This window comes from Tamandua tetradactyla, chromosome 6 (assembly GCF_023851605.1).
Source record: "Tamandua tetradactyla isolate mTamTet1 chromosome 6, mTamTet1.pri, whole genome shotgun sequence".
In the NCBI taxonomy this organism is placed as follows: Eukaryota; Metazoa; Chordata; class Mammalia; order Pilosa; family Myrmecophagidae; genus Tamandua; species Tamandua tetradactyla.
Window position 1 is genome coordinate 103,887,664 of NC_135332.1, and position 26,136 is coordinate 103,913,799.

General features: G+C 35.2%; 1 protein-coding gene across 1 annotated transcript in view; it reads left to right on the top strand.

Moving 5' to 3' along the window:
- Positions 1 to 22,800, top strand: part of RAB2A (RAB2A, member RAS oncogene family) — a 150,296-nt gene extending 127,496 nt beyond the window's left edge. The window contains exons 7-8 of the mRNA XM_077166840.1: positions 14,404 to 14,472; positions 16,459 to 22,800. Coding sequence (XP_077022955.1) covers positions 14,404 to 14,472; positions 16,459 to 16,554 — 165 coding nt within the window. The 3' untranslated portion in view covers positions 16,555 to 22,800. The remainder of the gene's footprint in view (positions 1 to 14,403; positions 14,473 to 16,458) is intronic.
- Positions 22,801 to 26,136: the final 3,336 nt, after the last annotated feature.

Consider the following 26,136-nt stretch of genomic DNA (forward strand, 5'->3'; position numbering starts at 1 on the left):
TACTTTGTGTTTTCAAGTCCTATTACTGATTTTTTTAATGTAATATTGGAATGTCATACTTGTTTATTTGACCTTGCAGCATATAGAAAAAAAACAAACCATCCATTTTAGCTGCCTGTCATTTATTCAAGTAATATTTATGCTGAATGTGCTTAACATTTATATTGTCATTACACTTTATATTAGGAAAATGAGGTGTTGAGTTTTTTACTTCTGATTGACAAAATAAAAAAAATTCTTTTGACTTCTGTTTTACTAAAGAGTTTGCTGATGAGGAAATAATCATGTGATCAGCAATAAGTACTTTTTAATATTTATTTATTACATATGGCTTTGAAATAAATGGTCCTAATCAAATTCTTAACCCATATATTGTCAGCTGAATCTTGAAGGTCCTTAAGAACACCAAGAAATCATGTCAAGTGTACTACCTTGTCTTCCCATAGGACATGTCTCCTCTGTCCAGTACTGCTACCCTGCAGCTCACTCCAGACCCATAACTTTTGTTTGCAGTGTCCTACTCTAGAGAGTTCTAGGAAGATCTGACCCTTATGGTCTGTGGTGAATGACTAAGGAGTCCCTATGAAGAGTATGAGATGCTCCTTCTCATGTCATTGGAATCACATAATCTTGATTGCACACATGTGCTATCCACCTGAGAAGAGAGGCTTTTAAAGGGAAGATTTTCTTTCAGAAGTGTTTTCAAATGATTAAAGCATGTCAGTACCTGAAATAATAATATAGTCATATATATATATATACATATGTATGGCCCTTTGTCTAAATTCTTCCGCATACATTACTCCCATTTATATAGAAGACTCAAACCCAGGTGTTCCAGTTCCCCCTCCATTCCTTTTTTTATTATACCAAACTTCAGAGAATAGCAGTAACTATAAGCTTTTAATTAAAAGTTTGAAAAGCTTTAATTAAAGTAGCCACTTCTTGGTCCCAGGATCAAGCAAGTTTAGGAAAAGCTATAAGATATCTCCCTTCTAAAGAATCAGAATTCACAAAAGCATATTAGTTTCTGAGAACCCACTGTTAAAAAAAACTCGCTGACTTTTATTTAACCCAGAGTTTTCCAAATATTATTTAGCCATGGAATTGAATACCCCATAGTCTTGTAGGAAGGACTGATATCTCTCTTATTTTGCTTAGTCTCTTACTTCTCAGTAACCTGTAGCAGAGAGGGAATATGGATTCTGCTTTTTTCCTTAAGTTCACAATATCTCCAAATATATATATTTAACATGCAGTTGTATTTTAGAGCAGAGCTTCTCAAGCATTAATGTGCATAAGATCACCTCAGGATCCTGTTAAAATGCAGTTTCTGGTTCACTAGGTCTAGGCTGTAACACCAGAGTCTGCATTTCTCACCAGCCAAGCAGTATCAAATCTGAATTTATATGCTTTCTTTCTGTATTTATTCCTATGTAATCCTGGGCCCGAATTTATCTGAGTACTCTGTCAACATACCTGTTTCTCATGACAGGCTACCATAAGGTCAGAGTTCCTTGAAGACAGGACTATGACTTTCCATCTCTAAATCCCCAATACCTAGCACAGCACCTTCCCCCACACAGGAGAGAACACGTCTTTGGCTGGTCACATGTTTGTTCAGTTATGTCAACCCTGCTCTTCCTTTCTTCCTTTATTTTTAGTAAGATTTTGCTTTGGTCCCACTTGTTACATGTAGGTGGATTTCATTCCCAACCCTGTCCTTGCCCTAGGCATTCTATAATTTATGAAATTTTAGAAAAGCCAGATGAGTAAATTTTTGAAGATTTCAGAGTACCCCAGAAGTGATGTATTTACTTCCCTGTTTTTCTCTGTGTATTTCCCTCTAAAGGAACACTTATTTGCTCAGAGTTGTTACAAAAACTCACAGTATTCTCTTCCCTCTAAGACCTCTAAAAGCTTAATAAAACCAAATGAAGAGTGAATGATCATTAAACTTGCCATTTATTCAATAGTTGTCACTTTTTCAGATATTTTTCTCAATCTTTTAGCCATTTGCAAGTTTACTTCCTGTCTTCATCAAGAGAAAAGAACTTTAAGTTTGTGAGTACTCAGGAATGGAAATTCCTGTCTTGGCTGCTAAAGTACTGAAGATACAGCCAAGACAGTGGCTGAAAATATAGTTAACTAGCCCTAAAACAGATGGCAGTGACTGCCTAATAGGTTGGATGGATATCTATGAGTACAACACATGAATTAATAAGACTTAACTAAGACCAATAGCTAACAAAGGCCCCTTGCTAATAATTGTGATCTGTCCCTATTTTTGAAAATCTACAGACTTAATTTGCATTGAGAGGATAACCTTACTTGCCTTGGGCTTTGCTGTAAGTGGAGAAACAGGTATTTTTAGGAATTCGGAATGTGGTTGTCAAAGAAAAGCTTTGTTGTCCCCTTAACACTGTTCTCAGTGTTGGGCAATAAATGCTGAAGCCTCCACAAGACTTGGCCTAAAATCGGACCTCGCCTTGCCAAGCTTCCAGCATCACTTGAGGATAGTTTAGTTTAAAAATATCTACCACTTTCCTCTATATTATTGGAAGGCTTTGGTCACCGTCTCCACTCTTTGTTTGGAATTAAAACTCCAAATTAAACTCTTTGACAGTTATATCCATTTTCTCGGTTCTTAAACCAGCATAGCTAAATATCACTGAAGAAAATCATGTTAATCATGATTTGCATATACACACACATTTGTGTATAGTTTATATTCATATATAGCCACACAATTATATAGATCTTCATCTTCCAAGACTTTACCCCACATACAGGTACAACAAGCATTAGAATTTCACATGTACATTCCCTCCTTGAAACCTGATTGGTCTCAGTTCATGGCATAACCTCCCTTCTCAGCCTCTCAAACCAAAAGGAGTCACTATTAAAGACCTTACCACTGTTACCCTATCACTTACTAAAACCTGGCAGTCTCTTCAAAGTAGCTATTAAATTTGATCTTTGTTTTCCATTCTTATTGCCACTGTCTTGATTTGTCAGGCCTTCATTTCTTCTGGGTTATTGTTTTAGACTTCTCACTGCTCTTCCATTGCCAGCCCTGCCCACTTATAATTCATCCTCCATACTGCCCTCCCCTGTTTCTGTCCTTTTCGAAGTTCCTTGATGCTGTGAGACCTCCTCTCTAACCTCCTCACATGCCTTCTTGTCCACAGCTTCTAATGAATGAACTTTGTCCTTTTTCCTCTCCATAATGGTCTTTCCTCCCCTTAATTCTCTAATAAATGAATGGGAGTTAATCATTCAGGCCTTTGCTCACACGTCTTTCTTGATGGATTTTTTACTGTCAGACATAGTCATGCCAACTTCTAAAGAACTGTTCTGGAATTTTCTTGCTATTTCTAATTTTGGACTTGCATCTATCTTCCACTACTACATCCTTCAGGTCAAAGATACTCATATTTACCTGAGGGTTCTTGGTGCCTACTACAAATCAAGGACTTAGTAAATGCTTGTTGGATGGAAGAACTAAGACTAAGGAATGAAATAAATCTCTCTGTTATCTCTGATGGAAGGTAGAAATACAAGATTCTTAGTATGGTGATTCCAGTCCCCTAACCTTTCTAATCTAGTGCTTCTGATTTCTTCCCCCTTTACTTCATTGCTAAAATTGATCAGAATTTGTTTAAATCACCTCGTTTTTCCTTCTTAATGAGCATTCAGTGGTGGTGTGGTGAATTTTTTTGAAAGAGAAGGAAGGAAACAAGCTATATACTTGCAGAATAATCCTAGAAATCCAAAATATCTAGCTATAGCTAGGTTTTTGAAGGATGTGGGAAATATGTGCTTTTTATGTTTAATTTTAACTGTAATGTAAACAAAATAAATGAAAATTCCTTTGACTTTTGTTAAAGATAAATATTTCTAATAAAGGGAATATTAATATGGTGGAAAAAATATCAGATACTAATTCTGTCTCTGCTATAATTAAATATGGTCTCAGGCAAGTAGTTTTTTTTTGCAACTCGGCCACATCTATAACATGAGAGATTTATTGTAAATCAGTAGCTTTACCTGTGACACCCATTCTTCCCCGGAGACTATATGGAAAAACTAAAAGCAGAACTTGTCTAATTTGGAAGCAGAGATATTTTGCAGAATGAGGGGGGAAAGGAGTAGGCAGTAGGCTATCCCCTATTCCCCAACTCTTCCCCAGGATGTCGCTCCTGCAGAATTTCACTGAAAGAGGATTTGAAAGCCACTGCTTTGGATGACGTGTGATTCCTCTTCCACTAAGTTAAATCACAGCTCATCAGAACATTTTTAAAGTCACAGAATCTGAAAGAGTTTTGTGTTTACAGAGTTCCTTTCATAGGACTTTCTCCTATCCTATCTTGTCTCAGTGTAACTTATTCTCTAAAGGCTCACTGTACATCCAAAAGAATAATACATAATGTGTTAATTCACTTTTTTAATGGTTCAGTTTTATTAACTTAATGAAGATATTTTAACTGATTGAGAGCACTATTCATTGTTACCTCTTTCTTTACGGTGTTTGCCAAGAATGTTCACATTTAGCACCTGTGCCACTGCCTCTTCCCTGTATTTATCATTGCTCCCAGACATTCACAGTGATGAAAGCTAACAGGCACTGAGTACTTACTATATGCCAGGCACTGTTCCCAGTGTTTTACATTAATCTTCACAAAAGTTCTTTGAAATAGGCACCATTTTCCTCATTTTACAGAAAAGGTAAGTAAAGGTTACAAAGCAACACAGTAAGAGGTGACACTGGACCATACGCTGTGGGTTTTCCTTGGCTATTCTGCTAGTTTTACAGGTGTAACTTCATTTTATAAACATCAATTTTCTTAAAACTGAAAGGCAATTAAAATCAATTTACTTCTTTTTATACATATTGCAATTTCCCTTTCAGAGATAATGAAAATCCATGTAATGACTCATGTAGCACAATGTCTGGCACATAGTAACTAGTTAGTAAACGTTGGTTAGCATTGATTTAGGCAAATGGATACCTGTATTGTGCATAGCATTGATCAGCAGTTTAGAAGAAAATTAGACAACATTCTTTTTTTCTCATGTTTACTAGCTCAGAGAAAACTGAACATTCAATTTACAAGATACTTTATTCTCTAGCATCTGCTGAAAATGTTTAAATTAAATCATCTAAAATACGTTACTTGATAGTTTTTTTACCTCACAGGTGCTGTAACTTTATATTGCCACCAGGTGGCAGCATGTTACATAAGGAAATAATTTAAAAGTTAATTCTCTTGTACACTATAAAAGAATTTATCTTCAGCATTTATTTTTGCCTTAAAAACTGTTAAATCATAATAATAATATTCAGTGTTCTTCTTTGCCTCTCTTTTGTTAGGACGGTTTTGAAGACCTCTAAATACTTTGCCCACAGTGTTGAGTTCAGCTTGCCTCAGCCCTATTTTGCCCTCGTTCTCTCAGTGAATGGAGAAAATTAATGTTTTCTGCAACTTTAACAGCCTGTGTGCTTTGGTTCCCTCAATTAAATTGTTTTAATTCCACTATTTCTTCCCCTTCTTTGTATCTTCCATAGTACCTGGAGAAGTTCTGAATATGTAGTAACAATGTGATAGGTGCTCTTGGTTAAATTACAGATGATATGTAAGATACACATCAACCTGTGGGTATTTGTTTTTTCTGATAGCTAAGTATTTGTCTGAATTATTCTGCATTTATAGTTCGTTATGGTTATGTTTATTTTAATTTTGTGGTATAGACACCCCTAAAAATTCACTTAGGTTTAGGTATTATCAGTATTATTCAGGTAACTTCTGCCAAGCATTGAAAGATTAGTGGCTGGGGCAGAAGGCGAGAGAATTAATGGCTAATGAGGAAAATAAAAGGTAAGGATTGTACGTGGCAGTCAAGATAGGGGGCGTGTTAGAAGTGTAATGAAGACAGAGTCTGGCGTCTATTAAGAGAATGGATCCCTGCAAAGGAAAAGCAAGAGGATCACCACATTTAGTTGACTGCAGAGAAATCTTTTAATACTTCATAATCGTGGATCTGCCTGGATATTGTTTGTTTCAGAGTACTAATGAAATAATTTGACAATAAAGAAACATCAGTTTCTCAGCAAACATTTTTTCCTATTCTGTAATACTAAGTAATATTCAGATTTGACTATTTGAAATGTAGGGTGTGTAGATGAGTATAATGTTGTTCTTACTGGGACTTCCAACATGTATGTAACCAAATACATAATGTTTAATTTAAGATTTCATATTTTAAAATCAAATTTCACTTATATGAAACGATTAAATCTGCTGCACCCAGGGGGGAAAAATCAAATTTTAAAAGTATCACATTAACTAATACTAACATTTACTGTAAGTATACCATCAGCTTAGTTCATTTTTCTGATATTAAGGAACTAAGTATTCAGGAAAGATGAATTTGCCCGTTGCAAAATCTTACCCTGTTAAACATCAAAACTTGTAAAAATAATTGTTTTAACTTCTTGTTTTGAAATACTTTAAAAAATAATACAAACCCCATACAGAGAGCTCCAGCATATCATTCATTTTACCACATTTGCTGTATCTGTCATTTCATTTTCTGAACACCTGAATGTAGGTTATATGCAGCATACTCCTAGAACACTTAATACTGCTTTGTATATTTCTTTAGAACAAGGATATTCAATTATGTATCCACATTAAGTACAGTTATCAACTTAGAGAAATTCAACTTTAATATAACACTTACAACCTATATTCTAGTTTTTTCATAAGTCCTAATAATGTCTCTTTGAGCCCTCTCTCCTCCCTTGCTAGATCCCACCCAAGATTACATATTACATTTAATTCTCATTGTCTCTTTCTTTCTTTTTTTTTTTTGTGGGAATATATATACAACATAAACTTCCCCATCACAGTCACTCCCAAACATATCATTCAGTGGGATTAATATAGTCACATATTGTGGTACCATCATCATCTTCCATTACTAAAAGTTTCCCAGCTCCCCAAGCAGAAACCCTGTACCCATTATGCATGAATTCCCCATTTTCCTTACACCCACCCTGGCAACCATATTCTACTTTGTATCTTTATGAGCTTACGTATTCTCATATTTTCTTTATTTTATTATGGAACTTACATTTAACATCCTAAATCTATAACACATTTGCTTTGATACCAATGTAACTTCAGTAGTATACACAGATTTTGTTCCTGTACACCTCTGTAACCCTACCTTTATGTAGTTCTTGTTGCAAATTAAATGTTTATGCATAATGAGTCCAAAGCCACTGATACCTCATTACATTTTATATATTTGCCTTTTAGATCCTGTAGCAAGTAAAAAGTGAAGTTCTAAACCAAAAATAGCACAATACTGACATCTATATCTATCCCTGTGGTTACCCTCACCAGAGATCTTTATTTATTCAGGCAGCTTTGATATATTGTCTATTGTCCTTTCCTTTTAGTCTGCAGAACTCTCTCAAGTGTCTCTTTAAGGGCTAGTCTAGTGGTGGCAAACTCCCTCAGCCTTGTCTTAACCTGGAAATGCCTTAATCTCTCATTTTTGAAAGACAATTTTGCTGGATATTGACTTGTTGGTTGGCAGTTTTTGCTTTCAGCACTTATTAAATGTGCCGTCCTTCTTCCTTCTTGCCTCCATGGTTTTTGAGGAGAAATCAGCACTTACTCTTATTGAGCAGCTCCTTTGTATGTGATACATTGTCCCTCTCTTGCGGCTTTCAGAATTCTGTCTTTAGCATTTGACAGTTTGATTTTAATATGTTGCGGCATGGGTCTCTTTGGGTGTGGGTATCTTGTTTGGAGGTCATTGAGCATCTTGGATGTGTCTCTTCATGACTTTCATTAAATTGGGGGAATTTTCAGCCATTATTTCCCTAAATATATTCTCTGCCCCTTTCTATGTGTCTTCTTCTTCTGGGATTCCCACAACTTGTAAATTTGTATACTTTATGGTATCCCACAGGTTCCTCAGGCTCTGTTCACTTTTCTTCATCCTTTTTCTCAGTCTGGAGGATTTCAATTATCTTTTAACTTCAGGTTCACTGATTCTTTGTTCTGCCAGCTCCAGCTTGCTATTGAAGCCCTCTAGGGAATTTTTAATTGCTGTTTCTGTGGTCAGCTCTGTTTGGCCTTGTCATAATTTCCATCTCTCAATTGATATTCTCTTTCTGCTTATTTGTGGGTTTCCTGATTTCCTTTTCTTCTTTGTCCATGTTTTCCTTTAGTTCTCTGGGCATCTTTATGACCATTCTTTTTAAAGTCTTTCTCTGGTATGTCCCTGGTCTGTTCCTCCTCACTGATGTTTTCTAATTCTTTAATCACCTCCTCCACCTGAACTATCACTTCCTGTTTTTTGTATATTTTGTAACCCTGTTTTGGAGCCTGTATATTTTGATATTTTAATGTATTATTGCTGGAATTTAGACTGCATCTATTTCTTAAGTTTGTATCCAGATAGTATTATGAAAGAGCTTTCTTGATTGTCAAGAAGTGATAAAAAAGAGAGAGAGAGAGAGAACACCTTTCCCAGTCTTTGCAGTTTGCCCTGTGCAAGTGCTCTCCTTGGGGGCTCATCCAAAAGAGTTTAGCGAACAGCTCCTGGCCAAAGTATATGAGCCTCCCTGGTCCTTTCAGCTCTTTCATCTTGTTTTGGGCATGCACCGTGTGGTCCTAGAAATCCCCCCATTTACATGTTTCCAAATGTCCCCTCTACCCTAGGAAACAGTTTCCTCCTGGTCAGGCACTGCGCTGTGTGTCCTACAGCCAAGGATCCCTTGACCCAAGCAGCATGACTTGACTGCTCTCCTGTTATGTTCTGTAGGAGAACTCTGTGAGCTGCTTTCTTCATGCAGGGCGTATTCTGGGACAGCAAGTCCCTCAGGCTACCAACAGACAAATTAGGGCAGACATATGTGCTCCCAGTGTGTGGCCATGGGTTATGCTGCTTTCTCTAGAACTGGGACCATGGAATCACTATGGTACCAGCTCCAGAGCATCATGACATCCTACTGCTTTTTTAACTGGCCTTTTTCTTGATTCAATACTCCCCTTTAACTGCAGTCCTTTAACTGTTTCCTAGAGCTTTGAGAAAGATATTTCAGGCAATTCTTGCTGATTATTCAAAGACTCTCTGGGGGGATGGAAGCCTGAATCATTTAATTCTACCATCTCAAACATAAAAAAAAATTTTCCATGAAAGCTATTTGAAAACTTATTCTCTATTTCTTTAACTGCAGATAATGACTTTCCCTCTTCTTGATGCCTTGTGCCATCATCAGAAACACTGCTGTGCTCTGCCATTGGAAATGTTGGAGATAGCCCTGTCTACTGCTCCCGTAGCCTTGAGTACTAGGCCCCCATTGTCTCTCCCCTGGCAACATGTACTCTCCCAGGCATTCTTTCTTTTTTTCTCTCCCTCTCATAATTTGCTTCTAAAACCTGGGAAATAGAAAAAATAAGACTGGTTAAAATTAGGTCTAAAATTAGAAGGAATTTTGAGTTAAGACTTCTAATAATGGTACAAAATTTATATTTTGACTAGTGCAGTTCCTAATATAACTTATGTGGACAGCTTAATTGAACACCATAAGTACATGGAACCTTGAGTAGGGCATAAGATTTTATAGGTTTGTCCAGAGTGATGCCCCAGTAAATCCCAGAGTGATTTGAACAGTGAGTAAAAAAGTATTTGCAAAGTCCCCTTGAGGGAATGGTGAGAAAGGGGTAAAATTCAGCTTCCCCAAGTAGAGAATTCTTGATATTCTCCCAAGCAGTGGGGACAACCAAAACAATAGGCTGAGCCCCCGTCTTGGAGTTTGTTCATATGAGACTTAACCCCTCAAAGAATAGGTCAAGCCTACTTAAAATTAGGCCTAAGAGTCACTCCCAAGAGAACCTCTTTTGTTGCTCAGATGTGGCCTCTCTCTCCAGCCAACACAACAAGCAGATTCACCGCCCTCCCCCTGTCTACGTGGGAAATGACTCCCAGGGGTGTGAACCTTCCTGGCAGCGTGGGACAAATCCTAGAATGAGCTGAGACTCATTATCAAGGGATTGAGAAAACCTTCTCAACCAAAAAGGAGAAGAGTGAAATGAGACAAAATAAACTGTCACTGGCTGAGAGATTCCAGACAGTCGAGAGGTTATCCTGGAGTTTATTCTTATGCATTAAATAGATATCACCTTGTTAGTCAAGATATAATGGAGAGGCTGGAAGGAACTGCCTGAAAATGTAGAACTGTGTTCCAGTAGCCATATTTCTTGAAGATGATTGTATAATGATACAGCTTTCACAATGTGACTGTGTGATTGTGAAAACCTTGTGTCTGATGCTCCTTTTATCTACTTCATCAACAGTTGAGTTAAGCAGATGGAATAAAAATATAAATAATAGAGGAAACAAATGTTAAAATAAATCTAGTAGATTGAGATGCTAGTGATCAATGAAAGGGAGGGGTAAAGGGTATGATATGTATGAGTTTTTTTCTGTTGTCTTTTTATTTCTTTTTCTGAATTGATGCAAATGTTCTAAGAAATGATCATGATGAATATGCAACTATATAATGATATGAATTACTGATTATGTATTAGAACAGAATGATATGTTAAGAATGTATCTGTTTGTTATATTTTTTTAAAAATTTAAAATTTAATTTAAAAAAAAGGCTTCTACATTTTAAGCAGGAGTGTTATCTTATTGCATTTATGACAGGGCTCAGCAAACTTTTTCTTAGAAGAGATAGATGGTGCTGTTGCGTGGATTCAACTCTGCTAACTGCAGTATGAAAACAACAATAGGCAAGAAGTAAATGAATGGGCTTGGCTGTGCTTCAATAAAACTTTATTTATAAAAACAAAAACAAAAAAAAGGCTACTAGTAAACCACAAGCTTTAGTGTGAAGGCTTTGTAATATCTATTAATCTGTTGTTGCTAATTTCCTAATAGTTTTCCTATATTCCAGTAATACAGGTTCTTAGGTCACTGACCTACGGAAAAGTTAGTTTTTTCAAATTTGATTATTGTCCTATAAATGTTTTAAGATGAAAATCTGGTTACGATTACTTAAAATATTCTTCTTGATTTAAATAATAAGAGTAAATTTGGCCTTTTTTCCCCCTCAAAATAAGATTATGATTAGATTTGTTTTACCTGTGTTTGCCTCTTGGTAAAGTCTCAAATATGAGAGCCCAATGAGGTAGCGTACATAAACAGAAAGAAACCAGGATTTCATTCATGTAATCCTCGTAAACCCTTCAGCTATTTCCTTACTAGGAATAATTGAGTTTAATGAAGGATTTTTAAGTACCAGCTCTGTTTAGATACTGCACTACACACTTGAGATTCAAAAATAAATAATATATAATGTCTACAGATAAAACATTTTTAAAGAAACAGCTCAGCCATTCATATTAAAATGATTATTTAAGGATATATTACTACTTCCTTAGATATTTACAAAATTACTTAAAATGTATTTTTATGTATTATGTATTTCCATAAAGAAGTCAGTAGTTTAAAGTTGTATTAGACAAATCTCTACCTTGAAAAGTATATATGGAGATTGCTTTCTGATGAACAGAGGAAGATAAGTAATTAAAAATCCCTGCCAGCTATTATAATATATACATATCTCTCACCTTCAGAGTTCTTGACATTTTTTGTAACATTAGTGAGCAGATACTGCCTGACACCCAAGGCTCTCAAATGAGAAGTTTTATTTGACCTTGAATAAGCCTTAGGGTATTTGGTTAATATTCATTGTATTGGGGAACTCAACAATTTGAGTCCCTAGCCATATGCTTTTAAAACAGGTGTGCTAATATCTGTGTTTGTGTTGTTGTGCTAATATCTGTATTTGAATTGTTGAGTTTAAAGGCTGAGGACTCATTAAAATTAGTATATTTAGAAATAAGATTTTTTTCTGTGATAACGTATATAAAACCATCCGTTTAAATAGTATCCTTTCTACGATATGTTCAGAGAGGTGGAAAATGTTTTAATGTCTTATTGTGTATTCAGACATGTTGAGTGACAGGTAAATGTAGTATTGTCCAAAGATTACTTCATTAGGTTAGTAGAAATTAGAAAATATCACTACTTATTATATTTGAAACTATAATGAAATTATTGCAAGTCTTTCAAATATAAAATAGATCTTAAACATACGACTATGTTTGAGCTGCTTAATAAAGTGCTAAATACTATTTATGTAATGAAATTGGTATTGACTTGTGGAATTTTATATAGCATAACTTTCTTAAGCTGGTTTTTAAAATGATTCATGAACAGATTTGCAAAATTGGCATTTATTTACACAAATTGGCAAATTTAATGATGACTTCTGTAATAGAAGTGCCTGTTTATATGAAGTTATAACTCATTTATGGGACCTTGTAGTTCTGTCTAATGTACTAGTGAAATGTGCACACATGGATGCCCCTATAAGGAATTCAACCCTGTGAATTTATAAATCTGTTGACTTCAATATTTAGTTATCCTGGTTTCTAAAGCCATAACAGTAATTGACATGTTATTGGAAATAAAGTTGTTTTTCCTTATTTATACAGATAACTTCCATTTTGAAGAATGTGAATCAATTCATAGTTGGCTGAAAGCCAGGTTCTCTCACTTAAACTCCAGCACACACGTGAAAAACACACTCACTTCCTAAGTGCCTTGTGAATCTGCAGTGATTAATTCTTCTCATTATTTTGCTGCAAATTTTCATGACCCTCTGTGATGATTCGATCAGCCACTTAGCGTTTATGCATATTCATATCTCTGTGTTTCTGCCACATTCGCCCGAATCTCCTTCACATACTGTGGTGTGTGCTTGGTGCAGTAATTGAGCTGCAGTAGATTGATTACTCTGGGGAGTGGTAAGGCCTTTAAAGGTGAAAACATATCAGTCCTGTTAATTAGGAAACAAAAGCTCTGGTGGCAAGTTCAGCAGTCCAGTGTTTCCAATGTAGAAAAGACAGAAGGTAGGATTTGTTCCTTGCCGTAAACCCTGTTTACTTTTTAAAATTTGAATTAGGTGTGTGTCAATGGTACAGAGCCACTTTCAAGAATAGTATTCTTGTACAGATTTTCATAGAATGCTAATTGAAGAGAATCTAACTTATAATATCAATTAGTATGATTATCTTGATCTCTCAAATATGATGGTTTAGAACCTGTCTGCATTGATATACCCCTTCTTCAGCATGGGCAAATTTTATTTTATATAAATACAGAATACTTGTGGATTAAATGCGGTCTGGAGAGGTTTAATTTGGTCTCATATTCTAACATTAATTTTTTGGGTCTAATTAGTAGTACGTTATAATGGGAAAAGGGTGAAGCTTTACTCAATATAATATAGAAGTTAGGGCTGACTTTTAGCTCTTTATCATAAGCATCCTTTGAATCCTTCCAATTGTGCCCTGTATGTAACAGTGTCCTCCAAAAATAGTTTCAACAAGGAAGGCTATAATTTACATTGTGTTTTTCTCATGTGTGCTGTTTGTGCATCTTCATACTCTTTTTTCCCCCACGATCATGAAAGTTGCTTTTGAGATATAATTCATATACCATAAAATTCATCCTTTTTAAGTGTACAGTTCAATATATATATTCACAAAGTTTGCAACCATCACCAGTATCTAATTCCAGAGTGCTCTCATTACCCCAGAAAGAAACCCATACCAGCTTGCAGTCATTCCCCTTCCCTCCTCTTCCCAGCACCTGTCAACTACTAATCTATTTTCTTTCTCCGTGGATTTGCTTGTTTGAGCATTTCATGTAAATGGAGTCATGTATTGTATGGCCTTCTGTGTCTGACATCTTTCACCTAGCATAATGGTTTCAAGGTTTATCCATGATGTCACCTATATCAGCGCCTCCCATGTATAAGATCTCATTGTATGGCTAGACCACATTTGTTTTTCTGTTCATTGGGTGATGAACAATCATATTGTTTCCACTTTTTGGCCATTGTGAATAATGCCACTAATGAATGTTCACATACATCCTTGCCTTGTTCCTGATCTTTGGGGAAAAGCTTTCAATCCTGTGCCACTAAGGAGGATGTTAGCTTTGCGTTTTTTAATAGATACCCTTTATCAGTTTGGAGACATTCCCTTCTATTTCTAGTTTTTTTTTAATGTTTTTTAATGTTTCTAGTTTTTTTAATGTTTTTGTCTTGAAAGGTCTTTGGATGTTGTCTGATGCTTTTCTGCATCTATTGCAGTAATCAAATGGATCATTAAGTCCATATGATGGACTACATTTATTTTCATATGTTGAACATTATGATAATTTTGTAGAGCTTTTATGTAGTGTTCTTTTACTGTTGTGGTTTTAAATAATTTGCACCAATTTCTCTACTTTATATTTCAGGCATTCATTAATACAGCAAAAGAAATTTATGAAAAAATCCAAGAAGGAGTTTTTGACATTAATAATGAGGTATCTACATATCAATACTGTTGCCTAATATTAACTTAGATTTGAATTTTAGATATACTAATTGAATTCATGATTTTACATTTTTTAATTCTTAAGCACATTTGTGATCATTTACGCATTTTGTTTACAATCACCTAACTGAAAATATATATGTAGTATAAATAGTTAAATGTTATTACAATAGAGTGTCACTTTAACTTTGAAAATGGATTAAAGTAAGTGACCCTGGTCACTTACTGCAAGCAATGCAAAACTGAAAAAATCCCCCAAAGAGAGGAAAAAGTCACTTTCACCCACCTGTCCATGTGGTGCTGTCTAGTTTGGGGAATAATTTTCTAGTGTGTAAACACATGTGCTTTGTCACTAATACAGGAAGCCCTCTCTGTTGTCTGGTATGAAAATGGGGGCAGGATTACTCAGTTAGGAAATTGCACCCAGTCTAGCATAGCATATTTTCAGGAGACTAAACATGTGTAATTGGCAGTGAGTTTTTGCTAAAGTTATTTTGAATTGGCTGTGAATCAATGTGATTAGGATAAAATGTAATTCACAGTATTCACCAAAGGTCATTGTTTAGATCCAAATTCTCACTGTGCATTCAGTCTTATTTATTTCAGTGTCTGTATGGATATAGCATATTTAATCTTACATAAATATTTTTGCCATTCTATATTAATATTTTTTGTTGCCAGAAGAAACCCTGATTCCTCCACCAATTGCATCTAGGAAAGCACTGGGTTAGGAAACCATTGCTTTTTGTGTGTCTTGGCCTGTGTGTAAACAAGGCTCTCTAATTATTCGTCTTGATATTCTTTGCTAAAACAAACAGTAGTTTGCCTAAGGTTTCCAGAAAGTACTTCATTTTCTTGTTCCTTTAAATTTCTGATACCATTTTTAAATCCTATCTTCTTGACTGTTACACCAATAAGTTTTGAGTTCATTTAAAGGCAACACCACTCGGAGACTAATGCCATATAAATTGAACAGTAATTGGGCCTCTCTAAACAGGAACATTCATTGTTTCTGTCTAGTTTCATATAGTAGCTGACTGCTTTACTGTGCCTTATGGAGCTTTGATTGTAATATGCTGTCAAGAGCCAACAGTCCGTGCTATTTATTTGGCCTAATGCCAAGTCTGACTCCTTGCTTCCTCAAGAAGTTGCTACCAGCCCAGAGGGGCAAAACCAATGAGCCATAGGGCATGCTTTTTATTAAAGAGGAGTCAAAAGAGCGAAAAGAAACCACATCAGCTGCTGTCAATACTGAGCTAGTGCCAGAAACCCCAAGGCTACTACTGTTGCAGAACAACTGCCAAGCACTATAAATCTGAGATTTACTGTGATGTAAAGTTTCCTTAAGAGCTTAATTTCTGAAGCTACTGTATTACTTTTCTCAAAGTGTTGTATTTTTAGGTAAAATCCACTTGAGGGAGTGAGGGTTAAGATAGAAGTGTGAGTTTGATGAATGAAAGCACTACTCTGTGTGTGGGTTCTTGGCAAGCTGCCATGTGTTGGGGCATCATAGAAATTATTGATGACACAGACACTCATATGGTCTTAGCCTGTGCAGCTGATTCCAACGGAACAGAAGAACTGTCAAGAGAAAAGACTTTATATTGTATTAAAGCAGCAAAGGCATTGTGAATATTTTTGTCCTTTCCAGATTACACGTAATAATTTTTTTAAAACAATTTCTACATTATGAGATTTCTCTGAAAAACAACATTATCCTATTTCTGCTTACTCAATGCCTGGGATGATAAAGAGTTCTTCTCAACCTTGTTTCCACAGTTATGTGTTTCGTTTTTTTAAAGGAAGGAATAGCCTCTGAAGATAGTTTTAATTGTTGCTAAATCTGCTTGATATTGATATATTTTGCTAAGTTGTTTGACAAATTTGGATCATTAAGAGTAAGATGGGGGAAAATTAAACCACGCTGTCTGGTTGGATCCAATTATATTTATTGTCCTTTTCTCTTTTATTTTAGGCAAATGGCATTAAAATTGGCCCTCAGCATGCTGCTACTAATGCGACGCATGCATGCAATCAGGGAGGACAGCAGGCTGGGGGAGGCTGCTGCTGAGTCTCTTTTTACTGTCTAGCTGCCCATGGGGCCTACTCACTTGTTCTTTCAACCCTCTCTCCTCCTGCTCAGCTGAGACATGAAGCTATTTGACATGGCTTTATGTCACAGAAGACTTTAATCCTTCAAATTCTTGTATAACTTTGAATGTTCACTTTAAAAGACAGATTTTGGAGATTGTGTTCATATCTATTTGCATTTGATTTCTAGGTCAATTGATGTGATTATTTTTGTTAAATGTTGTCTTGTGCCCTTGACTACAAACTGAATTGTATTAAACACTACCAAGTCATCTTGAATATTTTAAATCAGTTTGTTGTAGTTAGGCTTCCCAACACCTGTGGTTACTTAATGTTTAATATTATAGAACTGTCCTCAAAAAGTTTGTCACTTTTCAAGGCTATAAGGAAAAACAGAAGGACTCTTAATTCTGTATTTATCATTTACTTTCTGTATATATAGTTTAATATCCTGCTTGGGTGGAATTTGCCAAGCTTGAATTCTTTAATGCATTTGCATAAATTCTATACTGTTCAGAGCTTAAAGCTACAGAAGCATTGTTAGGAATTGCTTGGACGCTGAATTTTGAACTTTTTGACATTGTTAACAAGCATGTTCATCTTTTCTTGTTACTAGTCCAAGAAAAATATGCTTAAATGTATATTACTAAAGGCTGTGTAATGTGTTTAACCTGTTTTAATGCCAAAAGTTTGCAATTTGTTCACAATTTCCTTAAGGCCTCTTCAGAAAAGGATTTGTTTGCCTTAATAGATACTGTTGATTAAAAACACGGTATGATGAGTGAAAAGGGCAGAAGCAAGGAATCCCTACAATAAAAGCAACTCCCAGAAGAATGAGTATCCACGTTTAGATGGCACATTGTGAGGACTTTAATCTTTTCCTTAAACACAATAATGTTTTTTTTTTCCTTTCTTTTTTTTCTTTGTATGCTGTATGGTGTGGTCACATTTCATTCTTTTTCCATGTGAGTATCCCGTTATTACAGCACCATTTGTTGAATTTTTGTTTGTTTTGCTTGTTTGTTTGTTTTGGGGAAGTGCATGGACCGGGAATCGAACCTGGGTCTCCCGCATGGCAGGCGAGAATTCTACCACTGAACTACCCTTGTACCCCTTCCTTTTCTTTTATTCACATGATTTCTATATTTTTCATGCAGGACAGTTTTTCAACCTTGATGTACAGTGACTATGTAAAATTTTTCTTTCAGTGGCAACCCAAAATCTTTAAAATATGGTAAGCATCTTGTCTGTTTTGAAGAGGATATGACATAAATCTATCAGATGGAAAATCCTGTTAAAAGTGGAAAAGCTTTAGTAATTGACTCAATGTGGTGGTTTTATCCTTCTTTTCTTTTCCTCCTTGGCCTATAATGAAATTGTTACAGCAGTGCAAAATAAAATCCTGTGTATAAAAGTGTTCTTTTTTATTATATCCACATCTTTTTTAAAAACTGTATTTTTTTTAGTCCAGCACAGCTTTTCATGTAGTTAAGAATGTTTAAAAGAAAAAAAAAAAAAAAGAGTGGTTAGCACCCTTTTTTTTTTTTTACTAAAATATGGTAAAACCCTTTAACTGTTGAAATTTTTTTGTGTGATGATGATATATAAGCAAGTATTTTCTACTCCTAAACCAGCACAAAAGAGAATTTAAACAGTAAGGAAGCATAAACAAGTTCTGCATTTGAAGCTAATTACTTTCAGCTCACACAATAACTCCAGCTTTATACAGGTCTGTTTTGAAGACAGGAACATTTTGTCAAAGCTTCAACATTACTTAAGGAAAAGTACTTGAGGTTATCATATTTGGTTTTAACTAGCTCCTAGAGGACAGAGAAAGGTGAAGGGAATCTAATTTCATGCATATTTTTCTTATAAATTTTTTTTCTGTAATGTCGTCATATCAGATTTACCGATCTTACCAACTCTCTCTTTACTGGTGAGTAGAAAAAGTTAAGCCAACTAGAACATTTTGTGGCATGTACCAAGAAGAGGATGATTCTCTGGAAATTGTTATTTTGCAATTGTTGTTGACTTTTCCCACAGTTTAATGTGTTTCTTTTCCATGCTCTTTCTACTAACTTTTATCAACCAAGAATAAGATGAGAAACCAATGGTAAAATCAAACAACAACATCAAACCAGCATATGTATTTTAATATCCTAAGAAAAGATCAAGCCCTCAAATACATCTCCTACCACAGCCACTTTAGTCTTCTTCAGTCTTGGGCAGTGGGAGCAACTGATGGACTTTTCTGTAAGTTCATTGCCACTTTCTCTACAAATCTCGTCTGCCATTAAAGACTATATGTTACGAATTCTTTATGCTAATTGACAATGAAACATTATTGTCTGTGATTTCCACTCTTTGCTCATTTATTATCACTATCACAAATAATGTAATATTGGTACCTGTAATGGAATATTTAATACTCTGGTCAGTTTTTGTAGCATCTGTGCACGAGGTTCAGTAGCTAGAAAATTAACTGCTAAAAAATAAATATAGCTTTTAAAGTCTCAACATGTAACATTCCAAAATTGTGATCTTCATAAAGATAGTTGTTACCATTTGTCTTCTGAATTTAAGACAACTGAATGGTACATTTTTGAAAGAGTGACATATATAGTTAATTATACAGTTCAGACAATATGTGGGAGTTGAATTGAATCTTCATGCACCGTTTGTTTTTTTCAGAATATTTTTAAATAGCCTGTTGATAGAAAAATAGTCCCTAATTATCTGCTACTGGTCAAGAGGATAGGGATGTAAATGGTACTAAAATGTATATCAATCATTCAAAAAAAAAAAGATTTATGTCTGACTTTGGAACACAATAAAAACTTATTCTCTTATAGGCAGTGCAGTCACATCTAAGCTTGGTCCTGGGGTTGGAGCCTGGGATTTGACTAAATGAGCTAAAAAATAGTAACAATAAAAGATAAGCCTCCCTCATACTAAGCAAGAATTGACTATACAAATAGATTAACCAATATATCTACCTTTGTCTCTTAAAAAGAGTTTATTCTAGATGTGCTTTGATCTTCAAGTTAAAATACAGCCTGACCTTATGCGTGAACATCTCATATTCCATTGGTATATACTAGATAATATTACTAAATCTGTTGAAGTCATGGTAAAAAAAAAAAAAAAAAGAAAAAAGCTTCACAAATGCCAGTATACATATTTAGTCTTCATTAGCTTTAAACAATTTTGAGGCCAACTTTTTAAAAATTGAAGGCCAAAACTTGATTAGAAAAATGGAAAAAGATATAAGCACACAATTCAGACACGTATTTAAATGCCTATTAAAAATTCAAACACAGAAATCCAAATTAAAACTGGGATACCAGTTACCACCTATGAGATTGGCAGTGAAGAAAAAGTATGACAATGTGTCATGTTGGTTAAGCTGTGGGAGAGGCACACTCATAGGTTGTTGGTGAAAGTACAAACGGCGCTCCCTTTCCAGAGGGGGATTTGGCAGTGCCTAATACACCTACATAGACACTTACCTTTTGACTCCGACGTCCCACTTCTAGGAATATGCCCTGAAGATGATCTCCCCAGTACAAATCACATATGCACAGAATTACTCGTCGTTAATGGCAAAATACTGAAAATTATTTTCCTGCCTGTGTTTAGGAGAGTAGGTGATTTCAATAACTGGTGCATGCACATGATGGGGGTATGACAGGGCTGCGAAACAATTAGAATGGTAGCTCTGAATGATGTAGTGATTTCCAAACATGTCATTAAGTGAGAAGAGCAAAAGAGCATCTGTAGTTTGCCATCCTTCGTGTAATAAAGTGATGTAAGAAAATAACCATGTGTAACTGCTCATTGGTGCAAAGGAATAATAAACCAGAAATTAGGGAGACTTTATCTACAGAAAGTGGGTGAGGACAGGGTGAGCGAAAAGGAGAATCGGGAATGGGCAATTTGTACAGGTGGAAAGAGGTTCTTCTCAATACACTTTTTTTGTGTAGCTCTGACTCAGAACTATAGTAACATTTCACATACTTCCCAAAATAAATCAACCATGATGTGCAAGAAACTTGAAGTACAAACTAATGAATGAACTTAACTATATTACAAATGAATAATAAGCATGCTGAAGGAGATAGGGAAGAAAATGGACATAGATTACTTTGAAAAACAGTATTTTGAATATATACCATAAGGATAAAGACAAAATGAACCAAATACAAATATTATATTCTAGCATATTTGTTTTTCCCAGGGGAGAAACTACCTTTGTATGTAAACTAGGATTGAGTAAATTGTATATGAGAGCAAGGTTTTTCATCAATGGAAAAGGGAGTTAAAAATAGAAAAAGGTGAAAAGCTAGAGTGAATCTTGTGATGTTGAATTGGAATCGAGGATCTTATGTAACTCATGGTTCTATTATGTATAGATGGGTAGATAAGGAAATACAGATGTATTTGTGAGAGAGAATGCATACATTTCTTAGTTCCCACTGAGAACATCTGGAAGCAAAGACACCCTGGTAGCAATGAGCATACCTGGTGCCCAGATCTTGTTTCTAAAAACTGTTCACCAGTGAAAAGAACTGGGGCTCCATGAAGAGATGGTAGATTCTAGGGCTGAAGCAAGGAGATAAGAAAATGAGCTTTTGATGCCATAAAGTAAGGAAATGCTCATAAGATGATGGGATGCATGTTGAAAGAGCATAGAAGCCAACTTGAAGTTGTTTCCTATGGCCAAATCTGGGACAATGAACAGCAAAATAAATAATGCTGGTAATAGATTGTAATCCATAGGATAAAATAAATATCCATGAGTCTATACTGGTATAAACGATTAAATATATAAGAAAGAGACAGTTCTTAAAGTAGAATGAATGCTAATTAGTAAAGATGGAAGCACAATGTAAATAGAAAATGAAGCAACAATAGTTGTTAAAGGCGTGAATCAGTACTGGATGCTCAATTAATGGGCAAAAGTATATTGAGAAATAGAATATTATAGTCTCAAACCATCTCTCCACAAGATACTGTTAGTTGCAAAAGGAAAAACACTAAACAATGTAAAAACCTGGCAGGCACCACCTTGAACAATTAAGGCATGAAGTTGTTTTGTACCTCCTGATGGGATGCACTGGGAAGGGCACGATTCTGCGGAATTCTTGCCCAAAATGCATAACCTCTATCAAATCATGAGGAAATATCAGAGAAATCTAAATTGAGGAACATTCTACAAAATAACTGGCCAATACTTTTCAAAAATATCAAGGATGTGAAATATACAGAGAGAATGATGAATTGCCACAGACTGGAAAGGATATAAGGAGATAAGACAAATAATTGTACTGTGGGATCCTGGACCCAAGAAAAGGCCATGAATGGGAAAATTGGTGACATAAGAATAAGATCAGTAGAATAGGTAATATTATTGGATCGGTGTTCCTGGTTTTGATCATTGCTATGTGGTTATGTAAGATGGTGACATTAGGGGAAGATAGGTATATAGAAACCGTACTGTTTTTGAAACTTTTCTCTAAGTCTAAGATTATTTCAAAATAAAAAGTTTTGAAATTCAAAGAAGTAGGGTGGACCACGGTTCAATGGCAGAGTTCTTGCCTTCCATGCCTGAGACCTGCATTCATTTCCCGATGCCTGCCCATGCAAAAAAAAACAGCAATAAAGCTGCAGAGGCACAACTTTTTCTACTACTACTGCTATTTCTTGTGTCACACGATTGTCCCTGTCTAAAAATACTTCCTTCATACTTAGCTAAAAATATTTAACTCAAAGCAAATATTCTTCCCCAAAGTCTTTGTAAAATGTACACTACCCAGAGAACCACCCCTTGAGACCTTTGAAGTTTGGTGTTCTTCAAAGAAATGCTATACTTTATAGCATTGGGCTTGTAAGTCAATGTTTATTTTTATAGGTGTTAAAACAGATGGGCCTTCTGGGGCATTTTATCTTTATCCAATTTTAAGAGCCAATCTGTAAAAAAAATTTACAGCTTTATTTTTACCCCATGTATTAGTTTTCTATAAACTGCGATTACAAATTACTGCAAACTCAGTGGTTTAAAACAACACAAGCTTAATATCTAACAGTTCTGGATCAGAAGTCCAAGATGGCTCTCACTGGGCTAAGATCAAGGTTTTGGGGAGGGCTGTATCCTTTTTGTATGTTCTTGGCTTTAGGAGATAATCTATGTTCTTGCCTTTTCCAATTTATAAAGACTGTTGCATTCCTTGGTTGTGGACTCCTTCCTTCCTCTTCAAAGCCACCAATGGCTGGTTGAATCACACCCCTCATCTGACACTGACTCCACATTTAAGCTCCCATGTGATCTTATTGGGCCCACACAGTAATGCAGCACAAGCTCCGTATCAGGTTAGCTCATTAGCAATCTTAAATCCATTTATAAATTTAATCCTTCATTGCATGTAACAAAGCATATTCACAACTTCCAGGCATTAGGAAATGGGCATCTTTTAGAGGCAGGGGGAGGAAACATCCTGCTCACCACACTAGTTTTTTGGGTTTTTTTGTTTTTTTGGTTTTTTTACATGGGCAGGCAAGCACTCTTACCTGCTGAGCCATCATGGCCCACCCCCTAGTTTCTTATTGATCATATTCTTTTAGAGGAAAAACACCATATAATCATGTAGGACTTCCTAAGAATATTAATAGGGTTGAGATGTTGATACTACCCAAAGTGATTTACAGATTTAAATCAATCCAAATCAAATTTCCAATTGCATTCTTCACAGAAATCATCAGTTTGAGATGGAAAAGCAATGGGCTCCAAATCACCAAAAAACCATCCTAAAAATGAAAAAATGGACTCTTGCTTCCCAATTTCAAAGCTTATTGCAAAGCTACAGTAATAAAAGAGTGTAGTACTGGTCCAGAATATATGGGCCAATAGAATTTCACAAATAAACCTACACCTCTGGGGTCAACTGATTCTTTACAAGGGTGCCAAGTCTACTCCATGTATAAAAAATAGTCTCTCTCGGCAGTACGATGGGGGCTCAGTGGCAGAATTCTCACCTGCCATTCCAGAGACTCGGGTTCGATTGCCAGTGCCTGCCCATGTGAAAAAAGCAAAAAAAGAAAAATGGACCCTTACCTCACACCATGTACAAAAAAATTAACTCAAAATGGCTCAATGACCTAAATAGCTGAAATTTTTAGCAAAAAAGCATAGGAAAATATCCTCAGGTCCTTATAACAGGCAATGGATTCTTAGACTTTACACCAAAAACATGAGCAACAAGAGGGAAAATGGATAAATTGGGCATCAACAAATTTTAAAACTTTTCTGCATCAAAGGACATTATCAAGAAAGTGAAAAGACAGTCCACAGAATGGGAGAAAATATTTGGAAATCATGTATCTGATAAGGGTTTAATATCCAGAATATATAAAGAATGTCTACAACTCAACAATGGAAGGACGAACCGATTTTAAAAATAGGCCAAGGATTTGAATAAACATTTCACCAAAGAAGATACAAAAATGCTCAATAAGTACATGAAAAGATGCTCAACATCATTAGCCAATAAGGAAATGCAAATCAAAACTATGAGATACCAACTCACACCCAGTAGAATGTGACTTACTTAAAAAAACAAAACAAGTGCTAGTGAAGATACAGCGTAATAGGAATCTTAGTATATTGGTGGGAATGTAACATGGTGTAGCTGCTGTGGAAACTGGTTATTCCTCAGAAAGTTAAACGTAGAACCACCATATGATCTGGCACAATTGAATGCAGGGACTCGGACAGAGATTTGTACATTGATGTTCATAGAAGCATTACAACGCAAATGTCCATAAACAAAATGCATACAATAGAAAATTATTCAGCCAGAACTCAATGGAATGGAGTTCTGATACATGCTACTTCATGAATGAACATTGAAGACATGTTGAATGAAATAAGTGAGACACAAAAGGACAGCTATTGTATGATTCCACTTACATGAGATAGCTAGAATGTGCAAATTCATAAAGACGTGTTTTGGGGGAAGAGGAAAAGAAGATGGGAAAATACATAACGGGAGCAGAGTTTCTGTTTGGGATGATGGGAAAGTTCTGATAATGGATGGTGGTGAGGATAGCATAACATTGTAAATGTGATTAGTCCCACCAAATTTTATTATCCAAAGTGGTTGAGATGGGAAAGTTTATATTGTATATATGTTTCCATATTTTTTTTCCATTTTGTAGTGTTTATTTTGTCCTCCTGCTTTCCTGAACTCTTAAAAGTTTTTTTTATTGTGAAAAATAACATATATACAAAACAAATTTCCAGATACATTTTAAAGAAGCAGTTATACGACAGATTTCAAAGTTTGGTATGAGTTACAGTTCCACAATTTTTCATTTTTTCTACTAGTTGCTCCAAGACACTGGAGACCAAAAGAAATATCAATGTATTGATTCAGCAGTCATACTCATTTGTTAAATCCTATCTTCTCTATTATACTCTTCCTTCTCTTTGTTTTTCTTTTTTTTGTGAAAAATAATAATATACAAAATAGCAATAAATTTCAAAGTACATCACAACAAGTAGTTGTAGAACAGATTTCAGAGTTCGGTGTGAGTTACAGTTCCACAATTTTAGGTTTTTACTTCTAGCTGCTCTAAGGTATATGTTTCCACAATTTAAAAAGAGAGAGACCAAAGAGACAATGACCTTAAATGCAATGCATGCTCCTGGAACATATCTAGTAATGGAAGAGAAAATGCCCAAAAGGACATTATTTATACAATTTAAAATATTGGAATATAGACTATAAGCTTTGTATCAATGCTAAATTTTGAACTTGATAAGTATGGTTGTCAGCTGTAATTACCTAAGTGAATATCTTGTTCTTAGGAAATGTACATAGAAGTATTAAATGTTGACAAAACATGATGTGTTCAGTCTACTGTCAAGTGTTTAGGCAATAGATAGATGATAGATTAGAGATAGATGGTAAGAGATGATAGAATATGGCAAATATTACAAGTCAGTGAATTTGGGTATCTGGAGGGGACAATATATTAGAGTTCTCTGTATGGTTTTATATTATTTTTCAACTGTCCTATAGGTTTTTAATTATTTCAAAATAAACAATATTTATCATGTACTGTCTTTCCCCATGGAATGCTTGAATTTCTTGAAACTCCTAAAGTCAACTACTTCAAGGAATATATATATATATATATATGGTACAGCTACAGATATATAAATCAATATGAACTTCTTAATACCTAGAGTTAGTTCAATGAAAGATTCTTCCTCTGTACCCCTGTGATGGCTTTCTTTTTTAAAGCCCTAATAGCTCATTGCTTATATGATAGTGACTGTGTGTGTGCTAGTTATAAACATTGGCTCACCATTTATTCTCATCACCTAGCGTAGTGCTTTGCACATAGTAGGCATTTAATTCTGTCAAATTTAATTATTTTAGGATTAATTAATGCCTAATTAATACCTAGTTAATCAATGCCTAATTAAATAAATAATTAGAGACCAGCCTTACAGATCTCTTCGATTTCCAGAACAGTTTCTGATCCAGAAATAGCCAAA